Below are 18,111 nucleotides of genomic sequence, written 5' to 3' on the forward strand. Positions count from 1 at the left end.
GAATGGGCTAAAGTTGCGCCAGGGGAGGTTTAGGTTGGATATTAGGAAGAACTTCTTTACTGAAAGGGTTGTTAGGCATTGGAATGGGCTGCCCAGGGAAGTGGTTGAGTCGCCATCCCTGGAGGTCTTTAAAAGACGTTTAGATGTAGCCCTTAGTGATACGGTTTAGTGGAGGTCTTGTTAGTGTTAGGACAGAGGTTGGACTAGATGATCTTGGAGGTCTCTTCCAACCTAGACGATTCTGTGATTCTGTGATTCTGAGACTGTCACATCATAACAGCAAATTCTGAGTGAACTTTGTACTTCAAAGTCTGTCTACATTGCTGATCCCACATTTCTCCACAGGAAAATACAGTATTTCACAAACAAACTTGTGTAGCACCATTACAGTTACTATTATAATTGGGAAATAAATCTTATTTATTTATTTTTTAATTCTCAGATTGCATTATGTTGTGACTCACTTCTAACCACAGTAACAACCTTAAACTACTGGGGTTCAGCACAAGTATGATGGAAGTTTCCTTACTGCAGATCTTTATATATTAAAATTTTGTTTCAGCAAAGTGCTGTTACTCACTTAATTGTTAGAAAGATGTGAAATCAGTCTTAAAAGTGGCAAAATAGGGCTGATGAACAAGCTACAAGAATTCCATTTCAAAGAATAACAGCTGATCTGTATTTTTTGACGGGCAGGACAGATTTCAGAGAACTTGCCATCCCATTTCTGAGATGGAAAAAATGCAGCAGGACTAATGTGGACAATCTTACCTTAAAGAAAGCCCAAACATCTAGGAAGCAGCAAGAGACACATGCATGGACACGGGAGTGTTTCCTGTCAGTGGCAGCTGTAATGCTTTTAGGCTGGTGGGCATTTCCCTCCCTGAGGGCTGAAATGCAGATGCAGTGTCCATCTTCTCTAGAGCATGCTTCCAGTGCAGTGCCAGTGCTGGGCTTCGTGTTAATGTGTGTGCCATTGTACAGGACATAGAGTAAGATTCAGAAACTTTTTGTTGGAAGTAACAAAATCCTAGTGGGGGTGGACCTCACTATCCATATGGGCTTCCTTTCTACTGAAGCTGTAACATTAAAGACAAAGCAAATTTGTCCTACACTTCATAAATTAAGGCAAAAACACAGCCTTGTACTATGAGCACCAGCTTTTGAGAAGATGAGGAAAGCAGACCAATTAATACTTGAGTTATGCAGAATGACAATGCCCATTCATCTCAATGCTAAAAAACACTGCTGCCTCCACCTATTTGGTAAACAGATTTACCAAATGCCCTTCTCAGTGCAATCTCCAGATTGCCTGAATTCTAAGGAAACATAATATGGCATTATGTGTTTAGTATGTAACAATTAATTTGAGACTTCTTCATTTAGATTGCAAGCACTGAAGGTGAGTTTAACAATTTATTACTCCTGTTTGCTTCTGTTTGGGAAGAGGGACCATATCTAATATTTACAGTATTAGTTTAATTGCATCCCTGTTGTGGTTTAGTCCGGCTAGCAGCCAAACACCACACAGCCGTTCGCTCACCCTCCCCCCTCCCTCTCCGGGATGGGGGAGAGAAACGGGAAAGTGAAGTCTGTGAGTTGAGATAAAGACAGTTTATTAAGACAGGGAAAAGAATAACAATAATAATAATAATAATAATAATAGTATTAATAGTAATAATGTGTACGAAATAAGTGATGCACAATGCAATTGCTCACCACCCATTGACCGATGCCCAGCCTATCCCCGAGCAGCCGGCCCCCCCCTCCACCCCGGCTAGCCACCCCTATATATTGTTCAGCATGACGTCAGATGGTATGGAATACCCCTTTGGCCAGTTTGGGTCAGCTGTCCTGGGTCTGTCCCCTCCCAGCTCCTGCTGCATCCCTAGCCTGCTCGCTAGCAGGACAGAGCGAGAAGCTGAAAAGTCCTTGGCTTGGTGTAAGCACTGCTCTACAACAATTAAAACATCAGCATGTTATCAGCGCTCTTCTCATTCTAATCCAAAACATAGCACCCTGCCAGCTACTAGGAGGAAAATTAACTCTGTCCTACCTGAAACCAGGACAATCCCTTAACCTATTTCATAGTAAAGCAGGCTTTAACTGAGCAGAACTGAAATCTTAACACCCCAGCCCACTCCCTTCTTTTTGTTAAACATTGTGAATTGTTTAAAAAACACAACGTTTTGTTAAAAAAAAAAAAAAAAAAGTCCCACATTGGACATTTGGGTTAACATTGTGACATAATGAACAAATAAAAATCATATGAATGTACTGCACTCAGTATACTGCATACTTTGGTATGGTATAGAAGGATTGGTGAAAACCACAGCTACTCTGAAAATGATGGTGTACTCTTGAACTCCAGCCCTGTTGAAGTTAACCAAATGCTCTCAGTGCTTTAAACAATCTGATTGTTTTGTCTCAGCTTATTAAGTGCAGATACCATTTTCAGTTTTTGCTTAAAAATAGTAATATTGAATAAAGCAAGCAGTAGTTATAATACTCCTAAAATATTTTTTCTCACTTAAAATGTTCATACAGGTCTGGTTTAAATGATTTGGAAAAAAAAAAAAAAAGGAAAATGTTATATCTTGTGACTATTACTCATTCATAACACATGAGATTGTTTGAAATACCATCCAAAATATTGACTGGAAGCTGCATGACTTGATACAGCTGAACTTTCAGTTCCTATTTTTGAGTGGAAAAATTCTTAAGAAGCAGGGGAACTCTACTGGTCTTCCTGAACAGGTGATCTACTGTAATGATGTACGGCCTGACATAAACGAGGGAGGAAGACAAGTATGAAGTCAGCTACTTTGAAAATACCTTAAATATACCACTGAGTATTTGTTCCTGGAGATCTAGCAAATTGTTATGTCACTATAAAAAGCACAAAGAAAACCTTAATTTATTTTTTGTCTATTGCCAAACTTTACAAAAGAGAAATAATAAATAAATAAATATATATATATATAGTCTATTTTGGAAGTTTAAATCCTGTGGCTAAAAGTAGTTTCTTTCACAAACAGAATGCTGTGCTTTATTACAGCTATCAAAAGATGGTATGATCTCTAGAAATGGTAAACTTTGAGTTTTATACAAAAAGCTAACAGCAATCTCAGCCTCAAGCTATGGATCAAGCCTGAATGACAGTGAGGAATGTGCAAGCTCTGTAATTCAGAGTGCATCAATGAACTTTAACAAGCTACTTATTAAATTCTTACCTGCTAAACCAGGAATATGTTAATTTACTGACACAAAAAACATTTTCCTCGGGGCTGCATTTCTGTTAAAAAAAAAAAGGAAAAAAAAATGTTGCTTGAAAGATTAAAGATTTTCTTTCCCTCTTAGTATTCCTTAATAATCCTTACGAGCTATTTAATTCTGAGCTACAACACTGCTTATACTTTTTTGTTTGTTTGTTTGTTTTTTGGTTCCTGCTCCCACCAATACATTCTAACACAAGGCATGACGAATGAGAGATCTTCAGTTTCATGACTTAATAAATTTCACAATTCACTTGCAGTGAGAGTATAATTAACCATCACTTTAGCTTGATTTTGCACTGTTTACACACGCTCTGGAGTATTACACCAACAGTAAACCATGCCCAATATAAGCAAGTGTTCCTTAAATTTTGAGAGTTAAAATCTTGTTTTATTTTTTCCCCTATTTGAAAACCTGGCTACTGGAAGCGATCAACTGCTAATATCTAAAGAAAAGCAACCTCCTTGCAGGCATTAAGAGATGAGGTACTTCTAAAGTGTACTGTACAGGTGAAGGAGGAGAAAAGAATATGAGGATTATGTACTGCTGCCTGTTCATATCCTACTGGAGATAAGTGCAATACAGGAAAGCAAGTATGAACTGTCCCGAACTGCCTGAGGAATTTGTATCCACACCCAAGAAAGACTTTAGCACCCCTAGGGTGTAACTTCCGTCACTCAGTAATTCAGCAACACCTTAAACTCATTTCTAACAGAAGACGCAGTTACAGTTCTTTTCGGTAGGTGGTGTGAAGAAACCACCTATCAAAAATGTACGCTGCCGGTGCTCTGAGATCCTATATTGAAAAAATGTGGTAAATACAATTTTTCTTGTACTTTCAGTGAAAAGGGACTGAATGATAATCCAGGAAACAAGTACGTAAGGACAATGTACATGCTCCTTCTGTATCAAACGCATCTCCTTGTGCACCTACTTGCCCTTCACTACCAGATGTAAATATTTGCCACAGATCATTGCAACTTCTGGATTTCATATCCGTGCAGCATTGCTTGTTTGAAATGCCGTCTTTTACTATTGAAGAAGCCTTGGGCACGAACATTTTCTGGTCAAATCCTGCTCCTATTTCTATCCCTGGCAAAGCTCCTACTTCCTTAAGAAAGATAAAAAAAAGAACTATTGAGCAAATCCCCGGCCTAGAGATCCCGTATGAATTCAAAGGATACGCCCCAGGACGCCTGTTGTCATGCAACACACGACAGTCCTTGTTAACTGCGTGTTAACACGGGACTGCGGGGACACCTGCATGAAACCGCGTCACGACTACGCCCCTCCGCCGCCTTCCTCACGACTCTCCCTCTCGCTGCCTCCCCCTTGTCCCACTGCGGCAGCTCCCCCGCGGCTGGCCTGGGCTGAACCAGCCCGGCATTACCTCCCCGACCCGGCTGGGCCCGGCCTCCCTCCCTTCCCCCCTCCCGCCCGGCGCCCTCACCTTCTCGCCGCTCGGGCTCAGGCGCTCGTAACTGCCGGCCATGGCTGGGCCCCCCCGCACACACCGGGCGGGGACAAGGCGGGCGCTGCTGCCCCCACCGCCTCCGCCCTGCTCGGCAGGGCAGCCCCGTCAGCCCCGCTGCACGGCCGCAGAGCTGGTGGCGGCCTCTATCTTGTGCCGCATGATACGGCGAGAGTGTAATCACAGAAACATAGAATATCCCGGGTTGGAAGGGACCCATAAGGATCATCGAGTCCAACTCCTGGCACTACACCGGTCTACCCAAAAATTCAGACCATATGACTAAGAGCATGGTCCAAACACTTCTTAAACTCCAACAGGCTTGGTGTCGTGACTACATCCCTGGGGAGCCTGCTCCAGTGCGCGACCACCCTCTCAGTGAAGAACCTCTTCCTGATGTCTAGCCTAAACCTCCCCTGCCTCAGCTTGACACCATTCCCGTGGCTCCTATCACTGGTGATTAAGGAGAATAGATCAGCGCCTGCCTCTCCATTCCCCCTCATGAGGAAGCTGTAGACCGGGATGAAGTCTCCCCTCAGCCTCCTCTTTTCCAGGCTGAACAAGCCAACTGACCTCAGCCGCTCCTCCCCTCTAGGCCCTTCACCATCTTCGTTGCCCTCCTCTGGACACTCTCCAACAGTTCCACGTCCTTTTTGTACTGTGGTGCCCAGAACTGCACACAGTACTCGAGGTGAGGCCGTACCAGCGCAGAGTAGAGCGGGACAATCACTTCCCTCGACCGACTAGCAATGCCGTGCTTGATGCACCCCAGGATACGGTTGGCCCTCCTGGCTGCCAGGGCACACTGCTGGCTCATATTCAACTTGCTGTCAACCACAACCCCCAGATCCCTCTCTGCAGGGCTGCTCTCCAGCATCTCGTCACCCAGTCTGTACGTATAGCCCGGGTTGCCCTGTCCCAGGTGCAGGACCCAGCACTTGCTCTTCTTAAACTTCATGTGGTTGGTGATTGCCCAGCTCTCCAATCTGTCCAGATCTCTCTGCAAGGCCTTTCCACCCTCATCCGAGTCCACAACTCCTCCAAGTTTAGTATCATCAGCAAATTTGCTCAAAACACCTTCTACTCCTACATCCAAATCGTTTATTAAAACATTGAAAAGAACTGGCCCTAAAATGCAGCCCTGGGGGACCCCACTGGTGACTGGCCACCAGCCTGATGTAACCCGATTTATCATAACCCTTTGAGCCTTACCCATCAGCCATTTATACACCCATCGTATGATGTTTTTATCTAGCTGTATGCTGGACATTTTGTCCTGTAGGATTCTATGAGAAACTGTATCAAAAGCTTTACTGAAAACCAAAAAGATTACATTAACTGGCTTTCCTTGATCGATGGGATGGGTGATCTTATCATAAAAGGAAATCAAATTTGTTAGGCAGGACCTACCCCTCGTGAACCCATGTTGGCTGTGACCTATGACTGCATTGTCCCCCAGGTGCATTTCAGTAACTCCCAAGATAATCTTCTCCATAATTTTACCAGGCACTGACATGAGACTGACAGGCCTGTAGTTACCATCTTCTTTCTTGCCCTTCTTGAAAATTGGTACATTTGCCAGCTCTATCTAGAAGATCCCTGGTCAGCCAAGCTGGCCTACTGCCCTGCCTGCTTGACTTCCAGTATTTTGGAATTGCCCAATCCTGTGCTTTTAGGAGGCAGTGCTTAAAGACTGACCAGCACTGATGGATGCCCATGACTTCAAAAGCAGTTTCCATGGGGACCTTGCTAACTAGTTCCCTGAGCAGCCCAAAGTTTGAAAATATCAGCAATATCAGTAATGAAAATATCAGCATTGCCTTAACTGAAGCGAGGTCCTGATGAAGTTAATGGATGTATGAGAAGAATTTATTTATGGCTAAAGTAATTGTAGCACATCCCTACAGGTCCAGCTTTTCTTCTTCTAATACACCGAAGAGTTCTCAGTGGTTACTGAAAGGTGCTAAAATCTACACCTCACTCAGGAAAAAAAGACTGGGAAGAAAAAGCCTGAGAAAAATATTTCATTAAACAAATCACACTGGTATTTTATTAGCCCTATTACTTTTGCAGAGTATAATTGCACAGAACAGATGATCTTAGATACCTATTCAAGGGTAAGTCTGGTAAGGACATGTCAGCATAGACTAAGCTTCTCTTTTATCTTGTCCAACTCTGGCCAGGGCATCTGTTTTCTCTTTTGTCTGATGAACTTCACTTCTAAATTAAGCTGATGTCAACATCTTCTTCCTCTAAGTGATCGTATTTACATTTCTTTAACATGGACTTAAAGAAAACCAGTGGCAAGTTTTGCGATCAGTGACTTACTGGTATAACGTCAGCAATATATTTCAACATAAGTTAGATTACATAGCTTAGCCCTAAAGCTACTGGTGAGAGAAAAAAGATAAAGGGACAAGTGTTTTTTTATGGAAGTGTGGAAGGGAAAAGCAAAAGTGATTGGGCAGGCTTAACAAGATTCTTAAGAGATAAGGCATAAATCTTATTTAAGGCACAAACCTGTTATGTAAGTTCCTTCCAGAGATTGTTGAATTGCTGCTAATGACATTTCAAGGGTGCCACATATGTATATGTATTACAGCAATAGTCTCCTCAGCTGAAGAAGTAATCCCTTTAGGAAGTTAGAAGTGGCATCCTTGAGAAATTTAATTCATTAGCTGTGATTTAGAGTATCAGAAAAAATAGGAATTGTTGCAAGCTGTGTTTTCTTCCATCTCTTAAACTCATTTGGACTTGTAAAACTCATCAACTATAAACCAGTAAACTTGGGTATTCTTTCTCAATACTGTTGTTGTGAGGATGAAAAGTATTCCTTTTGAGCAACCCAACATTATATCCAAGAAAAAAGGATTTTGGTTTTATTAAACTCAGTTTACTGTTTGGAGCCTACATCCAGTCTCAATAGAAGACTTTAAGCAATTAATAGCTGAAAATGAAGTGTTTTGCTTTCTCATAAAAGGATCATGAAAGTGTTTCACCTTTACTTGGTCTAATATAGAAAAATACCTCTCTGTCTGTAGGTTGTTGATGGCAGCTGTGAATAATTAAAGTTGTGAAAGATAGAAAATAGGTCACTATTTTGATTCACCATTGTATGAGAGTTTATTCTTCCTCCGCAAACAAGGTAGGAACTTTTCTTCTTAAGAGGCAGTATTAACTCAGTTGACTTTTATGGTACCAATTAGAACTGTAATGGAGATACTCTGTTAGGTTTTTTTATCTATTTGTTACAATTAACAAATAGAGTCTCAAATAAGCAAATAAACCACTAGAGAATAAGTTCATAGAAATATGCATATATATATATATGTATATAGTTCTAGTCAGTACATATTGTGGCCATAAAGTACATACATTCAAGTATTGACACATTATGTAAGTCTTGTGGTTAGTGCAAATGCCCGTATTTTACCTCACATTTAATACTGTGGGGAAAAAAACACACCACAGTTTGAGTAAGTATACAAAGTGACCCTATTGGAACATAACAGCAGAGCTAAATCAGAAAAGAGTAGAAGTTATAGGTGCTGATACTTCAGTGATGAGCACATCTCCAGTATGACACTTAGAATTTCTAGCCTGCTCAGTTCTTCAACTGCTCCAGAAAGTTCTTACACCAGTCCCAAAAATAAATTCCATAAATCATAGAAATGATACATATGCTTTATGAGTGGCTGAAATTATATATTTTCATAAAGTTTCCACAGTAGTGAAATAATTGCCTTTCACAATTCTTAGAAAACAAAACCAAAACTAGCTACTTTTTTCCTTCAATAGGAAAATTTTAACTTTTTAAATGTTTCCCATAGCTTAAAGAAAGTACTTTCTTCTTTAATTTGGTTGAGATTAGATAAAGGATATCAGCATAATTTATGCATAATCCATTTCAAAATTAATATGAATCTTGAGCATTCCTTTTTTTTTTAAATAAAGTGCAAGGATGAGAGAATTTCTCAAATAAAAATAGCAAATATAGTTAAAAAATTAACCCAGTTACACAGTATTAATGCCTCTTTTTCTTGGCTTTGCACTTCTTGTATTTTTGGTTACATTTTCTCTGTTTCATTTGGTCATCTTCAGTACTAGTGTCACTGTCACAGCTTTGCTGTTCTCTCTTTCTTTTAGAAGTGCTTTCATCCACCTGGTACACTTCACAATCACTTGAATGCGGCAAGGCCAATTCAAAGGAACTCTGTCCAGACTTAAAATTTGCAGCTTGATTCTGATAAGGAGGAACGGATAAATTTGAAGGCGGTGGCGGAGTCATCTGATAGTAAGGAAATTGTTGACCCACTGGGCTGTGAACTGTATACTGCTGTGCTAAAAAGTGGTTCATCTGGAGAAATAACTTGAATTGTTAATACTGTTAAGAGGAAGTTCTGAGGAGCTTAATTTCACATGCATTACAGTTTCTACAATGAAAATATTGACAGCAACTTACATATAGTAAATAAACACAAAATTTGAAAGCAAAACATTTATTTTATTAGCTCAACTTGTATAGTTGAAAAACAGACAATCTGATTTAAGATTAAACTGCCCATTAAGTCTTTGTGTAAGGTGACCAAACACAGCATTCCTTTATTTTCTTCATCTATGCATTTTATAAATATTTGTAACTACAATACCTATTGTTAATAAAAAGACATGCACATCTGATTTTTTCTTTTTTTTTTTTTTTTCTTTTAGTCTGGTTTGATTCAACTAATTTTGAAGTTACTGTTGAAACAAGTTCCAGCAAGGTATAGTGAATCCATAGATTAAAGCACTTGAAACACCACAATAAGTGCACAGCTTCTTGCTACGTTCTCTGAAGTATCCCAAGAGTCTCTCATATAAAATACACAGTCCAAATACAGAAATAGAATTACAAAGGTCAGAAGAGAGCAAGCAGCTTTCTACTGACTGACAGTAACCCGAAAAAGTATGGGAAGCATGTCTGAGTATGTCCTTGTGTGCAAAAGAGACTCCCAAGTAAGCCTGACACACTCACATAAAGGTGAGGTAGATGAAGGCATACATTCATGCAGATTGCTTCCTGCTGAAGCTGCAACAAGCAATCATTGGAGACATGCTGTGATACTGTCTGTCTCTTCTAGCAAGTAGAAAATGGAATTAAGTTGGTGGTGTGTGCAGGTCTGCTGAGAGTTTGGTCTCTCAACATTTGTGTACTGCACTGTTACTGAGAAATGGGTTTGACAGTGAGCACAGTGGGGGCAATGGTACCCTCCAAAGCATCCAACCACAACGGAGGGGATGGGAAAGTTTGTGCAAGCACCACATCTTCTGAGGACTGAGCCCGTGAAGTGGGGAGGCAGGCCACCACCAGAAAGATCTGTGTGGCAAGGAATAGAGACCCTCTCCATCTTCCTGATCAGATTGCAGCTATCAGGTATGATCTATCCAGAGTTCACCCCTTCTATGGTTACAACAGGCAGGGTCATTCCCTGGTCAGACTAGGTGGCACTTGGACTGTCCACAGTCTGTACCTCACGTTAAATGCTGGGTTTCTTCAGTCCTACCAACTCATACTCATCAGATTCAGAATTTCCATGATATGCTTCATGAGTAGGGCTTGGCCCATAGGTTATCATCTGAAGAGATCAGTTCACTTGATTTGGGGAATATCTCAGATTAGGACAACAGACCAGCGCACCTGAGTCTGATAGAGAGAAATGGAATATAATTCTCACTGCCTACTGCAATGAAAGAGAATTCAATGTGAGAACTGCAGAGGCATGAAAAGGTTCAGGCCAGAAACCCTTAAATTGCTGTTGCCCTAACTTAAACATTTCTCATAATGGCAGTGGTGGTTTGTTGGAGGAGTTTTAGTTCAGTTTTAGAACAGAACTACATTTCAAACTTCTGCTGGGCATATCTGAAATAAGTAGAAGAGCTAAGTGGCCACCAACTGAATTAGCCATTTATGAAGAACCTATTGCTTTCATGGTTGTAATTTTACTAGGTTATCTTGTCTCACCAAGGGGATTTGATTTGAAACATAGTACAGCAATGAGCTCCTTCTGTAGACTGACTTTTTAGCCTCCCTAAGCTATACCTTTAAGACATTCCTGCAGTAACAAAACAGTTTGGTTAGGTAGATCCCTTAAGTGAGAAACAGACCTAATAGTCAAATTAGAAGCCTAAGCCAAATTTTGAGTCATTAAATAAGCACACTTGTTTGCCAAAATGCAGAATACCTTCAGGTTAAAAAAAAAGTTCCCACATTTATAACTTTTAACACAAACTCACCATCTTTTGAAAGACTGAGTATTCCTGAGGTAAACTATTGTTCGTTGGAAAAGGAGTAACAGGAAATGGCACATTTCCATGAGGTTCTTGATACCTAGGAAAAACAAGCAAATGTACAGAGACCAGACTTCCACCAAATACTGCCTAGTAGACTGCTGAGATGTAATTCTTAGGCTATAATGAGTATATCCAATGCAGATATTAACATCTGGAGTTACATGAAAGACTAATAAAACAAGGAAAACACATCCAAAGACTCAACAAGTAACCCTGACATACTGAAGCGCAGACTCAGAGTCCTGGATTTTACCATGGGAGTTCTATCACACTTGTTTTTAACATTCCAAATTCATCATTTTTCAAGATTGAAACTGGGGTGTCCAGAGTTCCATTATAACAGGTTCTACCTGTGGTCATATGTGCGTGACAGTTGCTTGTATATACACACACACAAAGCTACAGATATTAACTCAATGGGGTTTGAAATGATTATTTCCATTGCCAGATTTTCTTTTTCTCTAAGAACTACAAACAGTGCCAGTACAGACACCATACTTAAATATTTTTTCATGTGCCTGTATCTTGCAAAACCAAATAGGATTGGGACATTCAACTAACTGAACGTCTGGCAAGCTGAACAACCAAACATTAACTAAAACCTGCTGTGAGCAAGGATGCAATTAAAGTGTGCAACTGCTGATTGTTCTACCACATCAACTCACTTTCTTAACAGGATTTCTTTGAATTATAATCATACAATTAATTTGTAGATCTTTGTTACCTATATGAAGGTGAATATAAGTCAACATAGTTCTCGAAACCATGTGTCGGGCTGTTTAGTTCTGATGAGTGCGAACTCCCTGTAAATAAGACAATACTGTAATGACTATTCAGTTATGACTATCTGATTTACAAGTTAAAGACACAGAAAGTGTTCTATGTTATCTGTAGTGCACCAGTATATAAAAGTTAGCATATAATGGTGAGGTGTCAATTTATGGCTGACAACCTACAGCATCCATTTACTGCTTGAAAATGTTTATCATTTATACTCAGTCACTTACAGAAGCATAAATCAGGATTGTTGAAGTAATCACAAAGAAAATTGTTCTCACTGCTTCTGATTTAGGAACCTCAGCCACTTTACATACAACCAGCAACTGCTCTGTACAGCCTTCTAAGTAAAGAACGACACAGTGCATAGTGGGAACACAACTCCTTAATGTCTGGGTTGCAAATACTGCCTAATCATTAACTTTCTAGCAGGTTGACTTTCATAAACATAAAATGAAGAATAAAACTTTGATTTGACTGTTTTTCTACCTACAATCTCTTCCACTTAAAACTAATAACTCTGTGTATAAAAGTCACCAAACAGCTTGAGTGTTGCTGCTCTTACTAAATGTAATGTGTCATGACAACTGTGGCCACACCAGAGCTGTTTCTGTATTCCATACAGCATGGTCTTTGCTGGCTTGCAAGTTGTGTTGTTGTGAACCAACCCATTGTCTTTTCTTAGTAAACAAAAAATAAAAACGGTGAATACTTCGCTATGCAAAAACCACAAAAAGATTTTGTTCCTTGAAAATAAAAAAGACTGCAGTAGATTCAGCTATAAATTGTCATCTTTCTGAAAGACTGTAGGATTAAAAAATAGTCATTTAGGAAAACAATTTAATTTTTACAAAGACTTATGTGATCATCGTGACCAGTAAACCTACCAAACCGATACCGTACTTTAATTGGTCTTCCATACAAACGGATTCCATTCAGCAAAGCTATTGCGTAAGGCACGGATTCTTTGTGCTTAAAGCAGACAAATCCAAAAGACTTCGGCTTTCCTTCTTTGTCCTTACAAATTGTCACTTTGGTTAATGGTCCAGCCTGAAAGAAATTTACATTATTTTCTCACAAAACTTAAGTATTAAAAAAAAAAAAAAAAAACCTGTCATAATAATGTACATTTTGCCATAGTCAGAAACAGTGCAAATTTCTTAGTATAAGATTCTCTACTTAATTTTAAAAATCTCTCTGCATTCCCCATGCTCAAATTCTAAGCTTTCCCTATAAAACAAAAAATCATCTCTAAAAATATTAAAAGGAGAACGAACCATCACTCCATCGATGATGTTTAGTCTTTAATAATCCGATTTTTAAATTATTTTTTAAAAACAGTGATGACAGCCGCAAGGAACTTAGTAACTACTAAGTTACTGCATCTATAGCAAAGGTTACCTTATGCATGTACAGCTGCTAGTACAATTATTACAGAGCTTTTTTTGCACAGCTAACACAACTGAACAAATTGATAATATCAGTTACATAAAAGCTATGAAATACAGTAATATATTTCTATTTTCCTTAAATTCCTAAAACAGGAAGCACCAAAACTGTAGGAAAGCACACCTTAATAGAGACTAGTGTTTCTGAAACCACCACAAAACACAATTTTCTGTACTATGTAACCTTCATCACAAACGCATGGCAATGAATCAAGAGACTCTACCATCTCATCGGAGATAGCATAGTGTTCCTGACCAAAAAAGAAACAAACCCCAAACCACACCCTTATATGCCTCCTGTTTGGAGGCAGGAGTTGAAGTTGGATGATCCTAGGGGGTCCCTTCCAACTCAGGATATTCTGTATCTTCACTGAAAAGAAGTTCCATCTCTGCCTACATAGTAATCCTTGCACAGTCCTTCTAGAAGGACCAAACTACGGCAGTGATATTGCGTAAATACTGGTTTCACTTGCAAGGAAACTGTCATTTTCATAGTAAATACTAAATTTTCCCTATGCAAGGCTGAATGAGCATATCAGTCATGGAATTAACAATTTCTTATTAAAACAAACTGTAAGGCTGATTTAGCAGAGTGAAAACAAATGGCCAGCAAGTCTCCTGCCACAGATCTGGAATGCTGAGGATGGCAACAACTTACCTTTAAGAGGATATAATATCCAGGTATGAAATGAGGTGTCTTAAAGTGACAAAAAATCCCATCAGATACAGTGACAAAATTACCAAACGTTGTCTGTTACTGTTGTAGATGGATAATTTATTGTTCTGAATAAAAAAAGCAGAACTGGCTTACACTACTGCTAGTGATACGATGCGCACTTTCCAGTAAAAGTCACTCAGAAGTCATCTGCAGCTTTAGGCAAGCACAGGTTAATTCGTTATAACAGCTTCACAGCAATTAAGTGTGCATAAACAGTTCAACATTCATAATAAACACACTGCATATGCTCAGATGAAGAAAATAAGCCATAGAAAGTGATCTATTTTATTATTCCACACTTTCAATGATTATTGTCAAACAACAAATCTGCAATTCGTCTGCTGTGAGCGTTTAGAGTGATGATTTGGAGCCATCTTCCTTATTATACCCTTTCTTATGTCAGACTGAGGATATTAAGGACTGTCATCTGTGATAATAATGCCTGATTGCTGTATGCTTGTGCAAGCTGTCTATAAACTACTCCTCACTTAAATAAGATGCTCTTGATGAAACATGAGTATTATTCTCCCTCTTCCCCCCCCAGCCCTTGTGAAAGCAGGAGAGTCATACAGACAATAAATATTAAGGATCAAAAGTAATGTACCAGTTTTTATTATTGGTGCAGAAAGATGATCGGGCTATAGACCAATGGATACTACCTAGATTGTCCTGCGCAGGCAATCTTCAATATGTTGATTTTGTCTTTCCAAGTATCTTCAAGTTTGGTGGCTTTATTTTATTTTTTTTAAAGGGGATTTCAGTGAGATTCTGAACATGCTCGTTTTTGTTTGAGTTGGCTCTTTAAGGCATTTTTTTGTTGTTGTTCTGCACTACACTGCAGTTTTTCTAAAAACAGCATACATCCAGTCTTCTGATTATTTGCCTAATGAGGAGAATCTGGTTCTTCAAGAACTACAAGTAACATGCTCAAATGCTTTGCAGATCAGTCTTTCAATTCTGTAGTCTTCCTGTTCATAAATAAAAAATATTAATAGTTTAGAAATAATTATAGATATTTTCTCCTAATTTGATGGGGAAAAGCTACAGCTCAGGTGTGCATTTTTAGGGCTGTACCACTGCAGGAAGGTTGAACTACATGCTGCCTAAGAAAGGACAATACTGCAACGGGAAGCATGTGCTGTTGCAGCGACGACAGAGCAACTTGAATGAGAATGCAATGAAGAGAAGGAAAAAGTTAAGCAGGTGTTAATTTGGACGATGTGAAAACCCAGACAGAAGTCAGCAGTTGCATGACCGAAGCAGATTATGCAGAAGATTCATACAAAACTGCATTCTGAGAACAACCACTTGTTTTCATCACTTTTATGTCGGGAATTGTGTGGTGTTACTAATATCCTCTGGTAAGACAAGCCTTCGTAACTTAACTTTTAAAGTTAAACAACAGAATACTATTGAAAACAGGTAGGAATACTGTGTAGAAAATAAAAAATAAAGAAACAACTGTTTCTTAGATAATTTTAGGGAGAAGTTAGGAAGAAATGGAATCACCTAAAACAGCACAAGGCTAGAACATACCAAACAAAAATGCCTTCCAATGCACACAGAGTAGCGTGCTGATACCTTGCTTAGATGAACAAGATGAATATCAGATTAATCAGTGGAATAAGAACAGTGAGCAGAAGTAGTTCTAGTTAGCAAATGACATAGCTGAAGAACAGATTATTCTGCCCACCTCTATTTTTGTACTCTGTTCTGTAAACACACCCGAAGGAAGTAAGGCTCCTTCTGACACTGGGTGTAATTAGTGGATGCAAGTATATCACCATGCTGTTAGCTGAACTGTCCAGGCTGAGCTTCATACATGTGATTGTATCAGGACTGGAGAAATACCTCATTGTCACCAACTAGTATCAATTCACCTTGCAATTTGATGCTTGTGTTATTGATATGATACTCCCTGCCTTTTCCTTACTCCTTTCAGGTTAATAAGCCTGGCTCAGCCACATTTGCTGTCTTTCAGCATGCCTTCCAGTTCCTGGGGCGAATGGCAAGAAAATGGAGGCACGGGGTGGTGACCCCACTGACAGAATTAGCATCTTCTCAAGCATTAAAACACAAAACATTTTGTTATAAAGGTTATGTAGGTGGAAGTCTCACAACCCACCTGCAGACTACTCCTACTGCCTGTCCCACTCTGTTAGCAGCTGCAGCCTTGCTCGACACATTGTCAGCTTTTGCGCTGATTTTTCTAAATAAAAATCTTGATCCAAAAAAAAATCTTATTCGGTATAGAAAAAGTATAAAAGATTTTATTTTCCTTGGGTTTTTAACCTGTTTAACTTCCTCACTAACTCGGAGCCCCTTTCTGGAGTGAAAGCTTGCACAAGCACGGCAGAGGCGAAAAAAACCCCGGAGAAAAGCTGGAAAAGAGGAGAGCCGAGAGAGGAGCAGCTCGGCGCGGCCGCAACCCCCCGCAACCCCCCGCACACCAGCAAGAAACGCGGAGCCACCGGGCCCCCCCGCTCCCCACCGCCCGGGGCCCGCCGCCACCTGCAGGAAGAGCTCGTAGAGGATCTCCTCCCGCACTCGGCTCTCCAGGTTGCCCACGAACAGCGTCCTGTCCGCCTCCCCGGCCCGCCCCGGACACGGCCCCGACATGGCGGCCCCAGCCCCGGCCCCGACATGGCGGCGCCCCTATCCGGCGGCGTCGGGGCGGGCCTGGTGTCCCAGCAACGCGGCGACTGCGGGAGGGGCATCAGCGTGAGGAGGCGCCCTGCGGGTTTTATTCTCCGAGTTTTCACAGCTGACCCGAGGAAAACACTGTTTTCAGCCCTGCCGTTGGCAATGTGTATTGTACAGGCGCACGGAGCCAGGAGGAAGCGTGCCGCCGGAATGTTTTGTTATATGTTCTGCATGAAGGGTAAAGCGCCGCTGAAGAACGAGGTGAAACAGACGCAGAGAGCTTTGTTCTCTGGTCGCCGTCCTGTGGAACCGGTGGGTACTGCAGCTGCAGCAGCAGGAACGAGCGGCAAATGGTTCGAAACCCCTTCACAGTCACAGAATGGCCGAGGTTGGAAGGGACCTCTGAAGATCATGTGGTCCAACTCCCTTGCCAAGCAGGGTCACCTACAGCACACTGTGCAGGATGGCATCCAGGCGGGTTTTGGATATCTCCAGAGAAGGAGATTCCACGACCTGTCTGGGCAACCTGTCCCAGCACTCTGTCACCCTCACAGTAAAGAAGTGCCCCCTCATATTGATCCAGAACCTCCTGTGCTTCAGTTTGTGCCCTTTGCCTCTCGTCCTGTCGCCAGGCACAACTGAAAAGAGACTAACTCCACCCTCTTGACACCCTCCCCTTTAAAACCCTCAAGTATTGTAATAGTTACTAATAAAATTTACATGTGAAGAGTCAAAGGTTGTACTTTTCTCAAGAACTGAAAAGAACTGGAAGATGACTGCTGTCTTTAAAGCTGCAGTTACACCTGCACGCTAGTCCACTGTTACGTGATTGCTACATTCAGGTTTCAAACACATACCTGTGCATAACGTTCAGTGTATATATTTTAAAGTGTTATTTTACAAAGAGGCACATTTCCAGAGGTCAAAGACAGAAATGTAAGGAATCTTTTCAAATATTTTCTTATTTTTTCCCAAGCATAGATAAAGTGTTTTCCCTCTGCCTATTATTTTCTCATGGAGGCTTAGTTGCAGACCTGTCAAGTTTCAGCTAAAAACGAGTAAATAACTGCATGTTTTTCTTGCACCTATTTAAAAATCATTTTACAGGAATTACAAGTCTCAATGTAGAACTAACAATGAGATTTAATTGTTTTCCAGACAGTCAGGGTTTTTCACTTTGTAATCTTTAGATGGCTTTTTTTTTTTTTTTCTTTTCCCCATACTTAAACACAGAGCATTGCGGAACAGCGATTTGATTTCGTCTTGCCTGGAAGGAAGTAGTGCTCAAAAGCTAGCAGTTAGAGGGGAGTCAGTAATTGTTCTGGAGAAGTGGCTTCATTCAAAAGAGAAATGAGAATTCTTATAAGAATGGGATTTTCCAAGATTAGGAAATCGTTGGGGTAGAGAGAAGATTAGAAGGGGAAATACATGTGACTGCAGATCAGGAT

The 18,111-nt window shown here is 40.5% G+C and overlaps 2 protein-coding genes across 5 annotated transcripts in view; both read right to left on the minus strand.

Moving 5' to 3' along the window:
• The window catches only part of LOC118245127 (multidrug resistance-associated protein 1-like), a 35,700-nt gene extending 30,783 nt beyond the window's left edge, over nt 1-4,917 (minus strand). Inside the window, exons 1-2 of one of the 3 annotated variants that reach the window (XM_035540809.2) lie at nt 4,727-4,917; nt 3,234-3,295 (exon numbers count right to left, since the gene is read on the minus strand). In XM_035540809.2, the coding sequence (XP_035396702.1) occupies nt 3,234-3,295; nt 4,727-4,768 (104 nt within the window). In that variant the 5' untranslated portion in view covers nt 4,769-4,917. Of the gene's footprint in view, nt 1-771; nt 807-3,233; nt 3,296-4,726 lie in introns of those variants that run through there. The other 2 variants (XM_035540810.2, XM_050708254.1) reach the window with 2 other exon arrangements.
• Nucleotides 4,918-7,845: 2,928 nt separating this feature from the next.
• RBM11 (RNA binding motif protein 11) lies at nt 7,846-16,699 on the minus strand. 2 transcript variants are annotated; one of them, XM_050708258.1, is made up of 5 exons: nt 16,532-16,699; nt 12,742-12,904; nt 11,802-11,880; nt 11,021-11,114; nt 7,846-9,116 (listed from the first exon to the last, which is right to left on the minus strand). In XM_050708258.1, the coding sequence occupies exons 1-5, from the start codon at nt 16,637-16,639 to the stop codon at nt 8,772-8,774; spliced, it is 789 nt and encodes a 262-aa protein (XP_050564215.1). In that variant the 5' UTR covers nt 16,640-16,699; the 3' UTR covers nt 7,846-8,771. The 2 variants fall into 2 exon arrangements, with proteins under 2 accessions (XP_050564215.1, XP_035396701.1); XM_035540808.2 differs by having other exon boundaries at nt 7,846-9,104; nt 16,532-16,696.
• Between the last annotated feature and the right edge of the window lie 1,412 nt (nt 16,700-18,111).

Source organism: Cygnus atratus, chromosome 1 (genome assembly GCF_013377495.2).
Source record: "Cygnus atratus isolate AKBS03 ecotype Queensland, Australia chromosome 1, CAtr_DNAZoo_HiC_assembly, whole genome shotgun sequence".
NCBI classification, from domain to species: Eukaryota; Metazoa; Chordata; class Aves; order Anseriformes; family Anatidae; genus Cygnus; species Cygnus atratus.